At 38.1% G+C, this 16,881-nt stretch overlaps 1 protein-coding gene across 7 annotated transcripts in view; it reads left to right on the top strand.

The window, feature by feature from the left end:
- The window catches only part of tsnare1 (T-SNARE Domain Containing 1), a 250,043-nt gene that overhangs the window by 76,620 nt on the left and 156,542 nt on the right, over positions 1–16,881 (top strand). For all 7 annotated transcript variants that reach the window (XR_007829269.1, XM_051130353.1, XM_051130351.1 and 4 more), the window contains exons 5-7: positions 7,258–7,348; positions 7,562–7,636; positions 9,048–9,104. Coding sequence is in view for 6 of the 7 variants with exons in the window: in XM_051130353.1 (XP_050986310.1) it covers positions 7,258–7,348; positions 7,562–7,636; positions 9,048–9,104 (223 nt within the window). In the remaining variant the exon portion in view is untranslated. The remainder of the gene's footprint in view (positions 1–7,257; positions 7,349–7,561; positions 7,637–9,047; positions 9,105–16,881) is intronic.

Raw genomic sequence — 16,881 nt, 5'->3', positions numbered from 1 at the left:
AGGTGTTATGTTTATATCCCTAGACTTGTTAAAATCACAGAAAGGGAGCTGGGTTTATAGAAGGGAAAAAATAGAACACTGTTTATTAGATTATGAATACTGTCATGGTGCAATATGATTCATATAAAGTACAGCATAATAAAGGACTTCTTGGTTCACTTGATCTTGGGCTGTATGACCCAGACTGACCTTTTTACTAACAGAGTAGCCATCATAAATGTGGTCTCATATTTTTTAACTGCAGTGTTAACAGTGCCTAATATAATGAAGTGCAGTAATGTGCATGTGCAATAATATTCTCTTTTAAACCATATATACAGTGTGTGTGTGTGTGTGAGTGTGTGTGCGTGTGTGTGTATATATATATATATATATATATATATATATATATATGAATGTATGTATGCATGTAAGTATTCTTGCAAAAATTTGTTTAGAAATTGTCAAATCATAATAAGAAATAAGATGATAAAATCAGGCCGTAAATACTGTATGGCTCAGCAACGACGAGAAGTATAGAGAGGAAGTGATGTGAGAAATACAATGAAACACCTTAAGAAAGAAAAACATTGTGTTCCTTACACAGCTGTCTAAAACTAAATAAAAACTCACAAAAGTAAATACCCTCTAGACTTTACACAGCATGACCTCAGTACATCACACATCTGAAGGAGAGAAGTAGCTTTTGAGTCACTTTCACAAGTATCTTTGAGTTACATGCTGACCTCCAGGTATTCAGTCAGGATTTGAAATTAGATTTGTATCTTTCAGGTTATGCAAGGTAGCGGGGAACTGCGAAGTTTGATACTTGTTTTGTCTATTAAGTTGTGAGAGGTATTGCAGGACTGCACAGAGGGGGATACTGGGGCAAGCTGTCACACTTTTTATCCAGTGAATAATTCTTAAGGTACAATTTTTGAATGTCAGTACACCTTACAGCTTACACCTTACATAACTCAGTCTTGAAATAATTATTCAACTCTTGTTTAGCTTATGTGACAATATACCCTAAAGCATAGCTATTAGGCTTTCCAGCAGAATTTAAACAGTAAAAAAATTAAAATCATGAATCATTTTTTCATTGCAATCAACTAAATTTAAAATATTTTCCAAATATGTGACAACTTGCCCTTACTATTTTTTTTCTCTCGTGCTAAATCAAAAATGTGTATTTTTGTGTGAACTTTGCCATTAATATTCTTAAGTTAGTTCTTCATTGCTTTATTAAGAAAAAACAAGGTTCTTTTAAAGGGATAGTTCAACCCAAAATGAAAATTCCGTCATTAATTACTCACCCTCATGTTGTTCGAAAACCCGTAAGACCTTTGTTCATCTTCGGAAGACAAATTAATATATTTTTGATAAGATCTGAAAGCTTACTGACACTACATAGACAGTAACAGTACAACCAAGATCAAGGCCCAGAAAGGTACTAAGGAGATCGTTAAAATAGTCTGTGATCAGTGGTTAAAACTTGGGAATTTTTTGAAGCTACAAGAATACTTTTTGTTCGCAAAGAAAAATAAAATCACAAAAATACAAAGCAAAAGAAAATAATGACTTTGCTCAACAATTTCTTCTCTTTCTGGGCCTTGAATGTGGTAGTTAAAGTGCTGTCTTTGGAGGGTCAGAAAACTCTCTGATTTCATCAGAATTATATTAATTTCTTTTCCGAAAATGAACGAAGGTCTTACGGGTTTGGAATATGAGTTGAGTAATTAGTGACAGAATTTTCAATATTTTGGATAAATTATCCCTTTAATAATTGTAATAGCACTGAAAAGTTCTATGGAGAACCTGAAAAATGGTTCTTCTATGGCAGTGATTGGCAACGTTATTCCTGGAATGCTGAGAGTTTATCTCCAATATATACATTATATACTGGTATATTATAATATACCAGTAATCATGCCTGTCATGTGCGATGCACTTTCACACTGTTGCTAAAGATATTTACTTTGTACAATCTTCATATTATAGTCCTAAAGATAACAGAAAATGTATTCACAATTGCTATCCTGTGGCAAAACATAAGAGTAACTGCTTTTTAGATCAAACATGAATGACCGTGACATGGACGCATCAGTGAATGATGAGATTTTTCCATAAATAAAATGATCCTGGCAGATGAATTGCGTGAAAACGTATTATGTCTGTTCCGTCTGTATCATCTCAGTGAGCTTTTATAAGGTTTTACATATGCGCAGTAAGGCAAATTTAACATTTTCTGACATTTCAGTGTGGATGAGAAACTTTTGGAAAACGCTTGAAAACGCAATGTGGACAGGGAGCATTTTAAATGAAAACTCCATTTTCAGATGTATCCGGATTAATGTAAACGTAGCCTTAGTAGTCCCGAAGACCTTGATTAGCTATTTCAGGTGTGTTTGATTAGGATTGGAGCTAAACCTATGTAGGACAGCAGAACTCCAGCATATGCTGGTTTGGTAGGTTTTGAAGCACGGATGCTGGTTTAATCTGGTTTAAGCTCTGTCAAGCTGGTCCTTAGCAAGTCATATGTTGGTCCCTCCTGCTTAGGACCAGGTAAGGACCGGCTTAAACCAGCTCATAACCAGATAAGGACCAGCTTAAACCAGCATCCATGCTTCAAAACCTACCTAACCAGCATATGATTTTTTTTTATCAACAGGGATTGCTTTGAAAACCCCTTTTTTCTGGACCTGTATAAAAAGAGTGCAAGTGAACATCTGAAAGTATTTCATGGCTTCTGATGCTGTCTTTACCATCTCTTTTGGTGTCTATTCAGCCTTGGCCTCCACATTTTTCATCTTCTCATCAATTCAGTCGATGATCTCCAGTAGCAATCCACCTCAGCTGTAGCAGTGGCTCAGTCTCTGTTCAGTCCTCCAGGGCTTCAGGTTGAAGATGGCCATAGCCAGTCAAAGCAGAGGAAGATACAGATTCTCCTCCGCTGACTCGACTGACAAGAAACATGCTAAATGTGGACCATGACTAAACAGCGTTTGGGGAAATAAACTACTGGGTTTTGAATACGTGGGATGAGTAATAACAGAACTTTTCCACCACTGCGTGGCGACCCTTGAGACTGTGTAGGCCATATTGAGTTTCACATGTTACCATTGAGGGAACACAGGAAGCTGTAATTGAGGGCGTATTGAAGGTGTTCAGTGCATCACAGTGTGCAATATAATGAGGTTGAGTCATGAATGTTTCAAAGGGCTTTATTTGGACAACTGGCGTGACTAAACCAAGGCATTATTGTTGAGTTATAAAACGATTTATAGGAGTTACATTTTTATTTATCACAGACTGCAAAAAAATGTCTCTCTCCACAGGTTTATTTCCTGTTTTTTGTCTTCATGGGACTGTCTTTCCTTCTCAAATTGGTTTTAAATAGAGCAAAGTAAGTCTTCTGTGGTCTGGCCTTGTCCTTCTGTTTTTTTTTTTTTTCTTTTTTATTTTCCCCTAGTCTATTCTGCCTGTTTCTTTGTTGAATATCCTTCAGTTCTTTCAGTCAATTGCATTTCAGGCACCAGGTTAACTACTGCTAACGTGACATTGGCAATGGCATAACACGTATGCAAATGATGCCACGCTGACCTCTTGTCTGTGCCTCAAACAGTGCTGTGTTGGTGCATGTGATGCATGTGATTTTCAAACTGTCAGCTTCTTAAAGGTATAGTTCAAATAAAAATGAAAATTACCCCATGATTTACTCACCCTCAAGCCATCCTAGTTGTATATGATTTTCTTTTTTTCAGACAAATACAATTGGAGTTATATTAAAAAATGTCCCGGCTCTTCCAATGAACTATTATTTTAAAGGGGCATCAGATGCCCATTTTCCACAAGTTGGTGTGGTTCTGAAGGATCTTTATGAAATGTCTGCAACATACTTTGTTTAAAATTCCTCAGTGGTCTTGTAAAACAACACCTTTTTACCTCATCAAAAACAACTCTATTCACAGCGACCCATTTTGGTGCATATCTCTTTAAATGATAATGAGCTACTGCTCACCCCACCCCTCTCTTCCATTTTTTTCAGTGTCACGTAACATTAAAAAACAAAACAGATCCACTGTGTCCTCAGTGTCGAAAATTAAGACTCTTATGTTCACTTTTACATCCAACTTCAAAACATCTACATTGCTTACAAGACATTGTTGTCGATACAGCTGCTCGAGTGTGAAGAAAATGGCGGGCAGCGTACAACTGGCTAAGGGAGGAAATATGCTAATATGGGACGGACCGTCAGCGGTCATGGGCGGAGCCTGAGCAGTATGATGTCATACTGCTTAGAAAATTAAAACGGCTTGATAACTGTTTTTTGGGATTAAAAAAAAGGAGTGAATTGATTTTTATCATTGTAAGGTGGTTTTGTCCATGCGCCGCTGAGACGTATTTATATGCAAACCACATGTAAAAGTAAAATTACATGTCCCCTTCAATACCAAGGCTGTCTGTTGAGTTTATAGAGAAGTGATGACCTGTTAGCGATGCATATATCAGCTATTAATTCACCACTCCTGGGAATGACCCAACTAGGCACTGTCAGCCGTGCCCTAAAACCCAACGCCAACCTATTTAGCAGTGCCAGGAGGGGGTTTCAAATTAAAAGTACTCGAGGGGAGGAAAAAAATAAGTTTTTACATTTTAGTCATCATTGTAGTATACTTCTAGGCAGGAGAAACTATGGTCTCTCCAAAAATGTCAACCAGCAATATTGAGTCCATGCATGCAGAACTGTCGAGAAGTGAGTCATTGCTCATGTTCAGCCTTGAAACGGACTGATCACGTTATAAAAAAGTGACCAAAGTCAAGCTTTATGGTTGAGCTGCTCAGCCACGTTCCCCTATTCTCTGGCGTGTGATTAGAACGTTCAGTGTGGACCTCTGCCTTTTTTGTTCACACAGCACGACTGCTGCTGCCGCTATTGTTACAGGTGCTTTTCCGCTCGACTGGTCTCGTTTCTCTCTCGTGGACTGAGAACGACAGTGACATGCCCCCACCCATAACGAATGCACGGGAGATGTTTCTGCCTGACGCCTCTCTCCTCGTTTCCTTCCTCGCTTTTTAAATCAATATTTGAGTGGGAGGTGGGCCCCACGTTCGCCGCCACATATCTCTGGGGAGCAGGAGGCACTCTGGCCGGTGGTCTTGGTTTGGGTTTTAAAGGAAGGGATCAGACGGAGCAGGGCACAGACACTAAATCAATGGCCTTATCCAAACTTCCCGCTCCGCATGAGGAGAAAACGGAATTTCTATCAGGAGATTATATTTGTTCACGAGCTTCTGACCCGCTGGCCCCTTTTTTCCTTCTATCTTCCATCCAGCTCAGAACTGCAAATAATGTACAGCCAGGCTCAAGTTTTCAGTGTCTTTAATTCTCTCTATTTTGCCTTCTTCCTGGTCTTTCTCAAGCCATGTTTTCTCATTTTTCGCCCCCATTCCAGAGATGGATTATGACATTGACGTACCCAGGGCACGGATGTCTCAGGGGCCCTTCACACAGGAAGCATTCTAGCGTTAAAAACGGCTAGACGGAGGAATAAAAGTGAACCAAAGGCGCGTTTATGGGTGCATGAAATCCCACAGCGTTTATCCCTTTGCTTTGATTGGTCAATGGTTTAAAATAGACATTGATTCAACGTGCGACATGTTCTCAACTTTCCAAAGTGCCTAAAATTGATATTGTTATTTGGCATATAACAGCATATATTTAAACATTAAAGAATAGGCTCCCTTTCAATTCATGAATGTGAATTTGAATTGAAATGCCCATACCTAAGAGGAAATCAAATTTGATTTTGGATTACAATGATAGGAAGATGAATTGTTTTTCAGTTCAAAGAAATTCAAATGTGTTGAAAGTACAAATTGCAGTTTCAATGCAGCTTCAAAGAGCTCTACACGATTCCAGCCGAGGAATAAAAGTCTAGTCTAGCGAAACTATCAGTCATTTTCCAAAAAGATAAAATATACTTTTTAACCACAAATGCTCGTCTCGCACTGGCTCGACTTCACTCATTACATAGGAACTTTGTAAAAGTCACGTGTGACAAAGCCGGAAATACTGACCCAGTGTTTACAAAGCAAACATGCAGAGAAAGTCAAACAGCCTTTATAAAAAAAAAAAAGGTAAATGTCGGACAATTTTGAAGTTTGAAGAGAAAATGAGAAGTTTTTCGCTCTACCCTACCATTTTGAACTGGAGTACACAGACAAAGAACTAACCACACGTGATCTTTCCAACTCAATTACGTAATGCGTCAAGTCACGCATACGCATCACAGAGGTAGTGCAAGACGAACATTTGTGGTTAAAAAGTATATAAATTTATATTTTTAGAAAATGGACGATCATTTTGCTAGACTAGATTTTTATACCTCATCTGGGATCGTGTAGAGCCCTTTGAAGCTACATTGGAACTGCAATTTGGACCTTCAACCCACTGATCCCCACTAAAGTCCACTATATGGAAAAAAATCTGTTTTCCTCAAAACCTCAAAAACTGTGAGTAAACAAATTATCAAAAAATTTTATTCTGGAAGTGAACCTTGAAACTTGTCTTGTCAAGCCAACATTCAAAATCTGAAAACCTTTGCTTATCTAGTTTTAATAATGTGAATTGGTTTGAATTTCAGTTCTCTTAAATCTACTTGGAATTTGTCTCAATTAAAATCTGAATGGCTCACAACCCTGAAATCTAGTAAATATGAATTGTTTCTGTAACCCTTCAGGGCCCCTTGTTGGTCTGGAGCCTCTTGCAATTGCTAGGCAGGCCTGTGGATTGCTCTCTTTCCTCCGTTTTATTTATGCAATCATAAATATTGCCCTCTATAAACCCAGTTTATGCAATCTTGATTTTATCTGCTCTATTAATGCATTCAATACAGCAAACTTCTCATTGCATTGTGCTACCTTTCCTCTGCTTGATTTGCCGTCTCTGCACACAACGTCTAATCCTTTGCTTCTCCTCCGGGGCGGCAGATTGACTCCTGCCTGGAGCCCAAAGCCTTCCTGACATCATCTGAGCTCTGCAGCCATGACACACAGTCCCTCACTGCACCATGTTGTTCCTCTGTCGCACAGTCATTAATATTGATTTACTTAATTGGTTGAGCCTAATCCATCCAATAGGGCTGTAAACCTAGCCCAGCTTGGAGAGCATTGCACCTTGGGATAGTTGATGAATCGTTTCGAATCGTCTTCTGTGGTTTGTAAAGCATGATTACCTATCTTTTCACCCCTCACGCTCTTCTCCCTCTCTTTCAGACATTCCACACAGCAGCAAACCAATAAAGTCATAACAAGCACAAGTCAACTTGTTAAACAACTCACTGACATCATCAGCGGGTCTTCACGGGTAAAATAAATCTTCTCTAAATCTCTCATTTTTCTTTTGTTTCTGGAAAAAATTATCCTTCTATAAGTATAGCCAGTGAAGTTGGTTTATATTATGAAGCAGTTACACTGGCATTTGTACTGACAAAAATAAAATGCTGTCACGGTAAAGTTATGGTGATGTTAAACTGAACCAGCGGCAATTTTAAAATCATGCTATTTTGTTTCCTCGCAGCAAGACAGACTCCGTCTGACAAGACTCAAAACAGAGCTATCAGATTCTGTGCAGCGATATGGAGACCTGCAGAAGGTACACAAGAAACATTTCCCTTTTTTTTCCCTTTATTTTTCACAAAATAACACGTGATTAGGGTTGTAAGAGTTTCTCCAACAGCTGTCAAACTTGATATGAGAAATAACTATTAAAATAATGCTAATTAATATTGCTGATTAGGTACCTTTTTCTTTTAGCTATGTAAAAAAATGAATTTGTTGTAAAAACAATTTTCAATAAAAAAAAAAAAAAAAAAATTGAAGTATATAAATTGTTCTAATTGTTCCAGAAAATTTGGAAATATTTTGGTATTCAAGTGCTTATTGTTTTTGTTTGCACTGCAACAACAAAAAAAACACTGAAAAGAAAAGTCAAACTTGATCAAATTTTACACAGAACTCAAAAAAGGACTGGACAAAATTTTTGGCACCTTGTCAAAATTGTAGGAAATAATTGCTTTTCAAGCATTTGATGCTCCTGTAATTTGTATTTAGACACACCTGGGGCAAGTAACAAGTGTGTGCAATATAGTAATCACACTTGCAACCAGTTAAAATGGAGAAAAGTTGACTCAACCTTTGTGTTGTGTTTCATACTGAGCATGGAGAAAAGAAAAAAGTGTAAAGAGTTGTCTGTGGATTTGAGAGAAAAATTGTGGAAAGTCCATCTCCATCTCCAGAGATCTTAATTTTCCTGTTACAGCCCATGGCACTGTAGCTGGATGTGGACAGAAGAGCAAAATTAATGAAAAATTACAACAAAGTATTGTTCGAATGGAGGATAAAGAACCCAGATTAACTTGCAAACAAATTCAAGCTGATCTGTAGACACAGGGTACAACAATGTCAGCTCACACTATCTGTCGCCATCTGAATGAAAAGGGACGCTATGGTAGGAGACGCAGGAGGACACCACTGCTGACACAAAGGCATAAAAAAGCAAGAGTGTTGTTTCAAAACCACAATCCTTCTGGGAGAACGTATTGCGGACAGATGAGAGAACAGTAAAGCTTTTTGGTAAAGGGCATCATGGCACTGTTTACAAAAAAATAAACTGTTTTTATTTTTTATTTATTTTATTACTTAGTTACAGCTAGCATGTATAATATATTAATTGTCATCATAATTTTAGACAGAAATGCCATACTCAAAATAGGTTTTATATCAAAATATTTATTTTCCTCTCAAAGGTTTTTTTTTCCTTCCTGCCTAAGAAATAACTCCATACTCCATTGAGCATGTGCTGAACTAGTGTCAACAGTGTATGTTTGAAATTTAGTTTTAAAACATTCCCCAGTCTCCTCGACTGTATGTGTGCAGCCCATTCATGCAGCAATAATGCACACCAGTGAAAAAAGAATCCATTGAACTTCTCTTTAGCTCAGCTGCCATCACATGTCTGGCTATATTTGCATATTAATGTCATTTTTTCCCCTCTCCTCTGACAGAAAATTGCAGATCGTTCGAGGGCCTTGCTTCCTCCTGCACAAAAGGACAGGAAACAGGTGAGTGGGCTTCAATATCTCAGAGTCCAGAGAGAGTCCACTTCTTCCTCTTTGTTCTTTCATGAGCTCTTCGACATCCCTGTGACAGTAAGATAAAGAGTGTGACTGCGTGTGTGATTGCGTGTGGATGAGGAGCTCTTTGATGCCCCTCTTTTCTCACCACTTCATTTTCTAGCAAGTCACATATCGACTGTCAGAACTTCAGGACACTTACAAACCTCAGTCCTCAGTATGAAGTTTGCTTGTAACCACTATGCTTGTGGGACAGAACGTGTCGCCCAGGTGGTCATGAGGTGGTCAAAGATCTGGGCTGCGTTTCTCAAAAACATTGTGAGCTAAATTGATCGTAGAGACCATTGGTGACGATAGGATCTACTTATAGGCTTATGATCCTTTTGGGAATTGTAGCCCTGGGCTGGAAAGAATATAGATCTGCAAGAGGAAATACTTACATTCTCTACATTCTACAGACCTACATTCTCTATGCAAAACACTTGAAAATGAAAATTCTGTCATTAACTCACCCTTGTATCATTCCGAATAAAAACTCCTGTATTAGCTCTTTTACCACCACTGACAATATTTTTTTATCATTTATGATACATTGCTTCCCTTTCATTGTAAGGACATTGATAAAATAGTCTATGTGACATCTGTGGTTCATCTGTTGTAAAGGGGTCATCGGATTCCCATTTTCCACAAGTTAATATGAATTTTTTTAATTCTTTAGGGTCTTAATGAAAAGTGTATAACATAATTTGAATACAATTTCTCAGTGGTAGTGTAAAAAAAACACCCTTTTTACCTTGTCAAAATCAGCTGTTTTCAGAATGAGCCGTTTTGATGCATTTCCCTTTAAATGCTAATGAGCTCTGCTCGCCCCACCCCTCTCCTCCATGGGGTGACGAGCCGTAATGTTTACTTTAGCTAATCGCTCAATCGGAGACATTCTTGTCTTCCCCTTCACCAGAGTCAAAATAATGTCAGTCTGACTGTTCTCAGCTCACTCAGGGCTGCTCTAAGTTAAGACGATCGTGTCAATCAACTATGGTGGGAGTGACCTTGTTTTTTTTGTGACATCACACAGACAATAATTTTACTTACAAAGATTAAAAAAAAAACCACTTGGTGGATTTTTATCATTATAGGGTGGTTGTGTACATACACACTGCCAACACACATTTATGTTCAAACAACATATAAAAGTGAGTTTTGCATCCGATGACTCTTTGTGACTTTATGACGCTAAGAGAATACCTTTTGTGTGCAAAGAAAACAAAAATCATGACTTTTTTCAACCATTCACGTCATGATACTTTCGTGAACGTGTCAAAGACTGACACGGAAGAGAAGAATGCAGTATTCTAGTAGCTTCATAAAATTAAGGTTGAAACACTAATGTCACATGGACTATTTTAACAATGTCCTTTCTGAGCCTTGAAAGTGTCAGTTCTTACGGGTTTGGAATGACACAAGGGTAAGTAATTAATGGCAGAATTGACTTACGCAGTGTAATTTAAGTCTACTGAAGCCAAAGATTTTTTTTCTTAAATCTAACATGGCACTATTAGATGTGTCATGTCAGGTTTGATGTCATCTTGACAATGTGACACTCAACCTGGCATGCCACATATTAAGGTGTCATGTTTAAATGGATACAGACACAAATCTATCATTTGACTTGTATGATACTTTTATGGCGTTTTTTTTTTTTTTTTTTTTTTTTCTCCCTCATTTTGCACCAAATTTAATTTTATATGAAAGAGAGAGTGTGCATTACCTACATTTTTTTTTCTGTACACATTCCACAGTAGAAAGTAAGGGCCAGTTTTATTAACAGCTTGTGCCAGCGCAAATCGCCTTTTGCCATTAAAATTGTACTGTCAGGTTTTACTAAAGACGCGCAGTGAAGAAGGAGTAGGAGTTTCCCTTTCAGACGCAAAAGTTATGGGAGGAAAGTATTCAAATGAATCACGCAATGCATTTTTCTAAAGTTTGCGCTCGTCAAATTACTGGGATTTGCGGCATTTAACACCTCTTAAACTATTTTGCACTTGAAATGGTTGTGATTATTCACATGTATTAATTTATTTGGAATGCCAGAAGAAAACATTATCTGAACCAATTTTTAATTTGCTTCAAGAGTCATGCAATACCAAGTCTAACAATAGTTCTAGCAAACCTTCATTTTTTTGGCCTACATTTATTTATTTTTTGTTTTGTACTGTGGCGTCTTATTTCTTCATTCTTTATTTGCGACTATGGTAATTTGCACTGTGCTTAGTATATTGTGTTGGTCAATATGTAAATAAGATGTTGCGTCCGTGTTCTTTCATTTGTGCATTGTTAGTAAATCACCCACAGAAATTTCCCCTCCCATCTGGGCTGTTTTGGAATTGCGCTCTTGTGCTAATTTGCACCGTTTAGTAAAACTGGCCCTAAGTCGTACAGGTTTGTAGTGACATGAAGGCAGGAAAATGGTGAGAAATTTGTCATTTTTGAAACTATTCCTTTAACCCCAAATTTCTCCAGTTTGTTTCAGAACAAGTGATATCTTAAATTGCATTTCACTGTGAGAACAAAAAGAAAACATCTTGTGGAGACGAAACCAGACCACAGATGACAGTCCTAGTGATGTTTACTCTCATTGGAGGAGTTTCATTTGATGAAACGCACTAAAACGGACATCTCCATCACCACAGCTTTTTTCAGATTCCATCAAACTTCAATTTTCAGTTCATCTGAGTTGGCTCAAGGATGCACTGATGATTGAAAAAGTTGACTGAATGATAGGAATTGTGTTTAATATTACCTGCAGTACAACAGCAGCTCAGATAGACTCAGCTGGTATGCGTCTATAGCACATACATGCACGCTCCTGTCTTACAGACTCAGGTCTGTTAAAATCCTCTCTTATTCTATTCCCTTCCCTCCTGTCGCTCTCTAGAGACGCCGCTTTTATGTGAGACTCTGTCACCTGCGGCAATGTCTCTGATCTTCCGTCTCCTTCCACAATCCCCCCTGGAAACACCCGACCAGAGCAATCAAACAGAATGTGTAGTTCTAATATGAACGCCAAGAACACATCCAAAACAAACAACATGCTGAGTTGTTAGTCAAGAGTAAGACGTTATTAAGGAGTTGTTTGATTGCCAGGTTCTGCCGGAGTCTTTTTTTTTTTCAGGTTTAGAAGAGAACAGGGTTTGTTATCAGCACCGGCAATCTGTAAGATGATTCATGAACGTGACTCACTATTGTGAATGGAAAAATCACAGCGGTATAGACTTTTATTAAAGCAAATCCATATGTTTCAATGAATTTCTCAACATCAAGTGTAATTTGTTATTGGCTCACTTCCCACTGCGTGGAATATAAATAATAATGTGCTGATTGTTATTTTTTCTTTCCTGTAAAAGTGACTTTATATAGCAATTTTAACTCTTTATTATAAACCTTATCTCACAATTACCTGAGGCAGAAACAGGATTCCATAGCTTATTGAGTGCTACGGCAAACAGGCTACAGACAAACTAACTTTGTGTTAAAGGAATTACTTCTCATCAATCTGTTAAATGTGTTTAGTGTTATTCATTCACGTTTGGGTGGATATTCTTGTGTTTTCCATTTTCAAACTTTCATTGCATCCCTCAATATGGGTCAGCATACAAAAATAATAGAAAAGTGTTTAACGCTAGTTGCACTAATTTAAATCTGAATGTGTTGGCACAAGTCTAGAGTTCCCACTTTGAATTCCCACTAAGAATTAGAGAAGAAAAATAATTGTCTTTCTCACTTGTTTAACCTTTTGCTCTTCTGACAAAAGAAAAAAAAACTCAGAAATGTACTCAGACCTATCATTTCAAAAGAAGAGAAGGGTCAGGGTGCTGTCTTTGGATTGATTGGCGGAAAAAAATGGCTCCACTAATGTAAATAACTTACTCTTTGCTATAATTAAACCATTTATCAGCTTTAAGCACTTGTATTTGAAAAAACTTTGTAAAAAATATGTATTAAAGTTACTGCGATATGAGTGGAAGCCTTCAAAGCATAGGTACATTACATAATAGCACTTATACTCCAAAGAATTTCGATTACTAAGACATTTCTGAATAAACGTCTTAAACTGGGAATATCTCGTCTTGAATGAGTCATGCTTATCCTATGACTTAATGTGATTTGGATCCGTTGACTTTATAGGAGACCCCCCTCTGTTTCTTATAGGGAGTCACATATGAACACATCTTGTAACTCTAATATTTTGAGGAAATTCAGAGCAAATTTCATTGTGCTGCATGTAGTCTAAATTTGAAATAAGACATTTTTAACATTTTTGAAGGAATATAATGGTAATGGACTTATTTTTTAAAGAGGTAAAATTAAAATTCACAGCTTTAGACTAAATTTCAGGGCAAATTATTTATCCAAGATACAGATTAAAGGATAATTTATGTTGTAGATCTTGTCAGTAGATGCGAAAAACTCCAACTACAAGCCACTCTATGACCTAACAGACAATGATATCCTCAGTGAGTGGGACGGCAACAATCGTGCGAAGATGATGATGTTCTCAGAGTGGCATTGTGCTGGACCGAGATGTATTGGATGTGCTAATTCTGAGAGGGAAGAATACAATGAGTCATCCAACACATGGCAAAAAATAATAGCGTGCCTCGGGCCTTTATCGATGTCATGCATATGCAAGTTGAGAAATTAGCAGATCAATGTGGCTCTCTCTAAGTGACCAACTCCCACCTCTTCAACCTTCAGGCTGACAGAGAGTTCAGCCTAAATGACTAACAAAGACGGCGGGCGCTTCCTTTGCAATTCTTTCGCTTCAGTATGAGGTGGCGAGTCATTATCATTGTATTATATTCTCCACAGCCGTGAAATGTCAGTGCTTTGCTGTTATATAAGATGTTTACAAATGGATCTCAAGGAAAGTTGTGTCACTTCTGATATAGAAGTTTCACCAAAGTCAGGTCTGATGTCTGTAAACATCCGCAAGTGCTCTGATCCTCTGATGATCTGATCTTAGCAGAGGCGGGTCTGAGGTCACTGAGTATTCAGGGCATGTGCAAAGATCATCATTTTATTACATACTACTATGGTATACTTTAAAATTAATGTTAGAATAACTGCAAGAAATAATTTTTATGATGTAGCTGTCTAGAGAGAAACTTAAAGAGGTCAACTGACCTTAAGGCCCCAGTGTACTTCAAGTGAAACTAAAGAACAAACTGGTGTCTGTGTATATTATACATACAGTACCCCAATCAGGCATAACATTATGACCACTGACAGGTGAAGTGTATGACATTGATTAGCTCTTCATCACGGTACCTGTTAAGGCGGGATAACATGTTGATGTGGGATAACAAGTTGATGTGTTAAAAATGGGCAAGCCTAAGGATTGAGCGAGTTTGTCAAGGGCCAAATTGTGATGGCTAGTGGTCCAAGGAAGGAACAGTGGTGAAACGGTGACAGGATCATGGGCAGATAAGACTCATTGATGCACATGGGGAGCGAAAGTTGGTCCGTGTGGTCCGATCCAAAAGAGGAGCTACTGCAGCTCAGATTGCCCAAGAAGTTAATGCTGGTTCTGATGGAAAGGTGTCAGAATACACCATGCATCGCAGTTTGTTGCGTATGAGTCTACATAGCAGCAGACCAGTCAGGGTGCCCATACTGACCCCTGTCCACTGCCGAAAGTGCCAACGGTGGGCACGTGAGCATCAGAACAGGACCACAGAGCAATGGAAGAATGTGACCTGGTCTGATGAATCATGTTTTTTTCACGTGGATGGCCGGGTGCATGTGCGTCGCTTACCTGGGGAACACAAGGCACCAGGATGCATAATGGACCTTTCTTACATTTCTGGGTTTCTCGTAACGGAAGTCGTCACAGTTGGGTAAAATTCGAGAGCAGTGAATGGGGGAGTACCACAAATATATTTATTTGCATTCCCATTTGCTCAAATAGCAAAAGAAAAACTTCACGATGTTGTCTTCCAGACTTTCAATCAAAGGGAAAAAATTGAGCGAGACTGATATTGGCAGTCAGAAGAGAGAACAATTTCCAATTTATTGTCCCTCCCATTGACACTGCCTTAGAAACACCCTCGCATCAGCATTAGTTTTTTCTAACTTGATGGAAAGGTCAGATAATACAAAGTATACTGTTGTAAATGTACATATGAAGAGTTCAGATGCAAAACCAGGTAAATCCATCTGACGTATTTCTTTAAAATTAGCATTTCTTTCTGGCTACTTTATATAGGTTTCTTGTATACTTGTAAGTATACTGGCACTTCTGATTGGGCTGAGGCTGAAATTTAGCGAGTTTGAATTAAAAGTATTTGATGGACATGTACTATGTGTCAGGAGCATTCACTCAGTATCATTATCTCATTTTTGACCGAGATGGCATTTAGCGGGTTTTGCAACTGAACTCTTCATATATTTTTTCAAAAATCAAAACACTAAAAACTTTCAAGGATTTATGATTATGATGACTGTTGATACGTTGAAACGCATCATCACAGTCTTGTGAAAAGGGTCCGTGGGAAAAGGGCAAGCCAGCAGAGGCAGTGTGATGCTTTGGACAATGTTCTGTTGGGAAACCTTGAGTTCTGCCATCATTGTGGATGTTACCTTGACACGTACCACCAACCTAAGCATTGTTGCAGACCATGCACACTATTTCATGGAAATGCTATTCCCTGCTGGCCGTGACCTCTTTCAGCAGGATAATGCGCTCTACCACAGTGGTTTTCAAACTGGTCCTGCGAGCACCCCCAACAATTCACATTTTGTAGGTCTCTCATATCTGACACACCCATTTCAGGTCTTGCTGTCTCTACTAATGAGCTGATAAGTTGAATCAGGTGTGATAGATGAGGGAGACACAGAAAACGTGCAGTGTTGGGGGTGCTCGCAGGACCGGTTTGAAAACTACCGCCCTACCACAAAGCAAAATGGTTCTGGAATGGTTTAAGGCTTTGCTTTTTAATCCTGGTCTTGGAGACCCACCGCTTTGCACATTTTGTGTGTCTCTCGTATTTACCACACCTGATTCAAATCATGAGCTCGTTAGGAGAGAGATCTATGTACTGAACTAAGTGTGTCAGATAAGAGAGACATACAAAATGTGCAGAGCGGTGGGTCCCCAGGACCAGGATTGAAAACCACTGGTTTAAGGAACGCAACAATGAGTTTGAGGTGTTGACTTGGCCTCCAAGGATCTGCTGCTAACATCTTGGTGCCTGATGCTACAGCACATCTTCAGTGGTCTAGTGAAGTTCATGCCTCGACGGGTCAGGGCTGTTTTTGCAGCAAAATGGGGACCAACACAATATTAGGAAGGCGGTCATAATTTTATGTCTTGATTGGTGTATATATGTATGAATCTCAATCAAAATGGTAGTGTTTTTAAGCAATTTACATTTATTCCAAAATAGCAACTCAAGCCAGTAACAATTCAAATAATATACTTTATTTGTAAACTTATGTTCCACTATTATTTTTAATAGTTAACTTTTAACTGTTTTTTTTTTTTTTTTAATTATTATTTATTATTCTTTTTTGGATCACCAATCATCAAAGATTGGTAAATAGTGGTCACAGACACTGAGATTTACTTGAAATTTAAAGTAAATTAGCTGATTACTTACTAAAAACTCCCACAGATCACATTTTTGTGCCATTTTAAGTCTTATTTTAGACTTAATCTAATTGTGTGAGTTGTTTAATTGCTTTTTAAAATGAATTGTCCCATTAA

The sequence above is a fragment of the Labeo rohita genome, chromosome 16, assembly GCF_022985175.1.
Source record: "Labeo rohita strain BAU-BD-2019 chromosome 16, IGBB_LRoh.1.0, whole genome shotgun sequence".
NCBI lineage: Eukaryota > Metazoa > Chordata > Actinopteri > Cypriniformes > Cyprinidae > Labeo > Labeo rohita.
The sequence above is the reverse complement of the archived record's forward strand: the minus strand, read 5'-3'. Positions and strand labels throughout refer to the sequence as shown.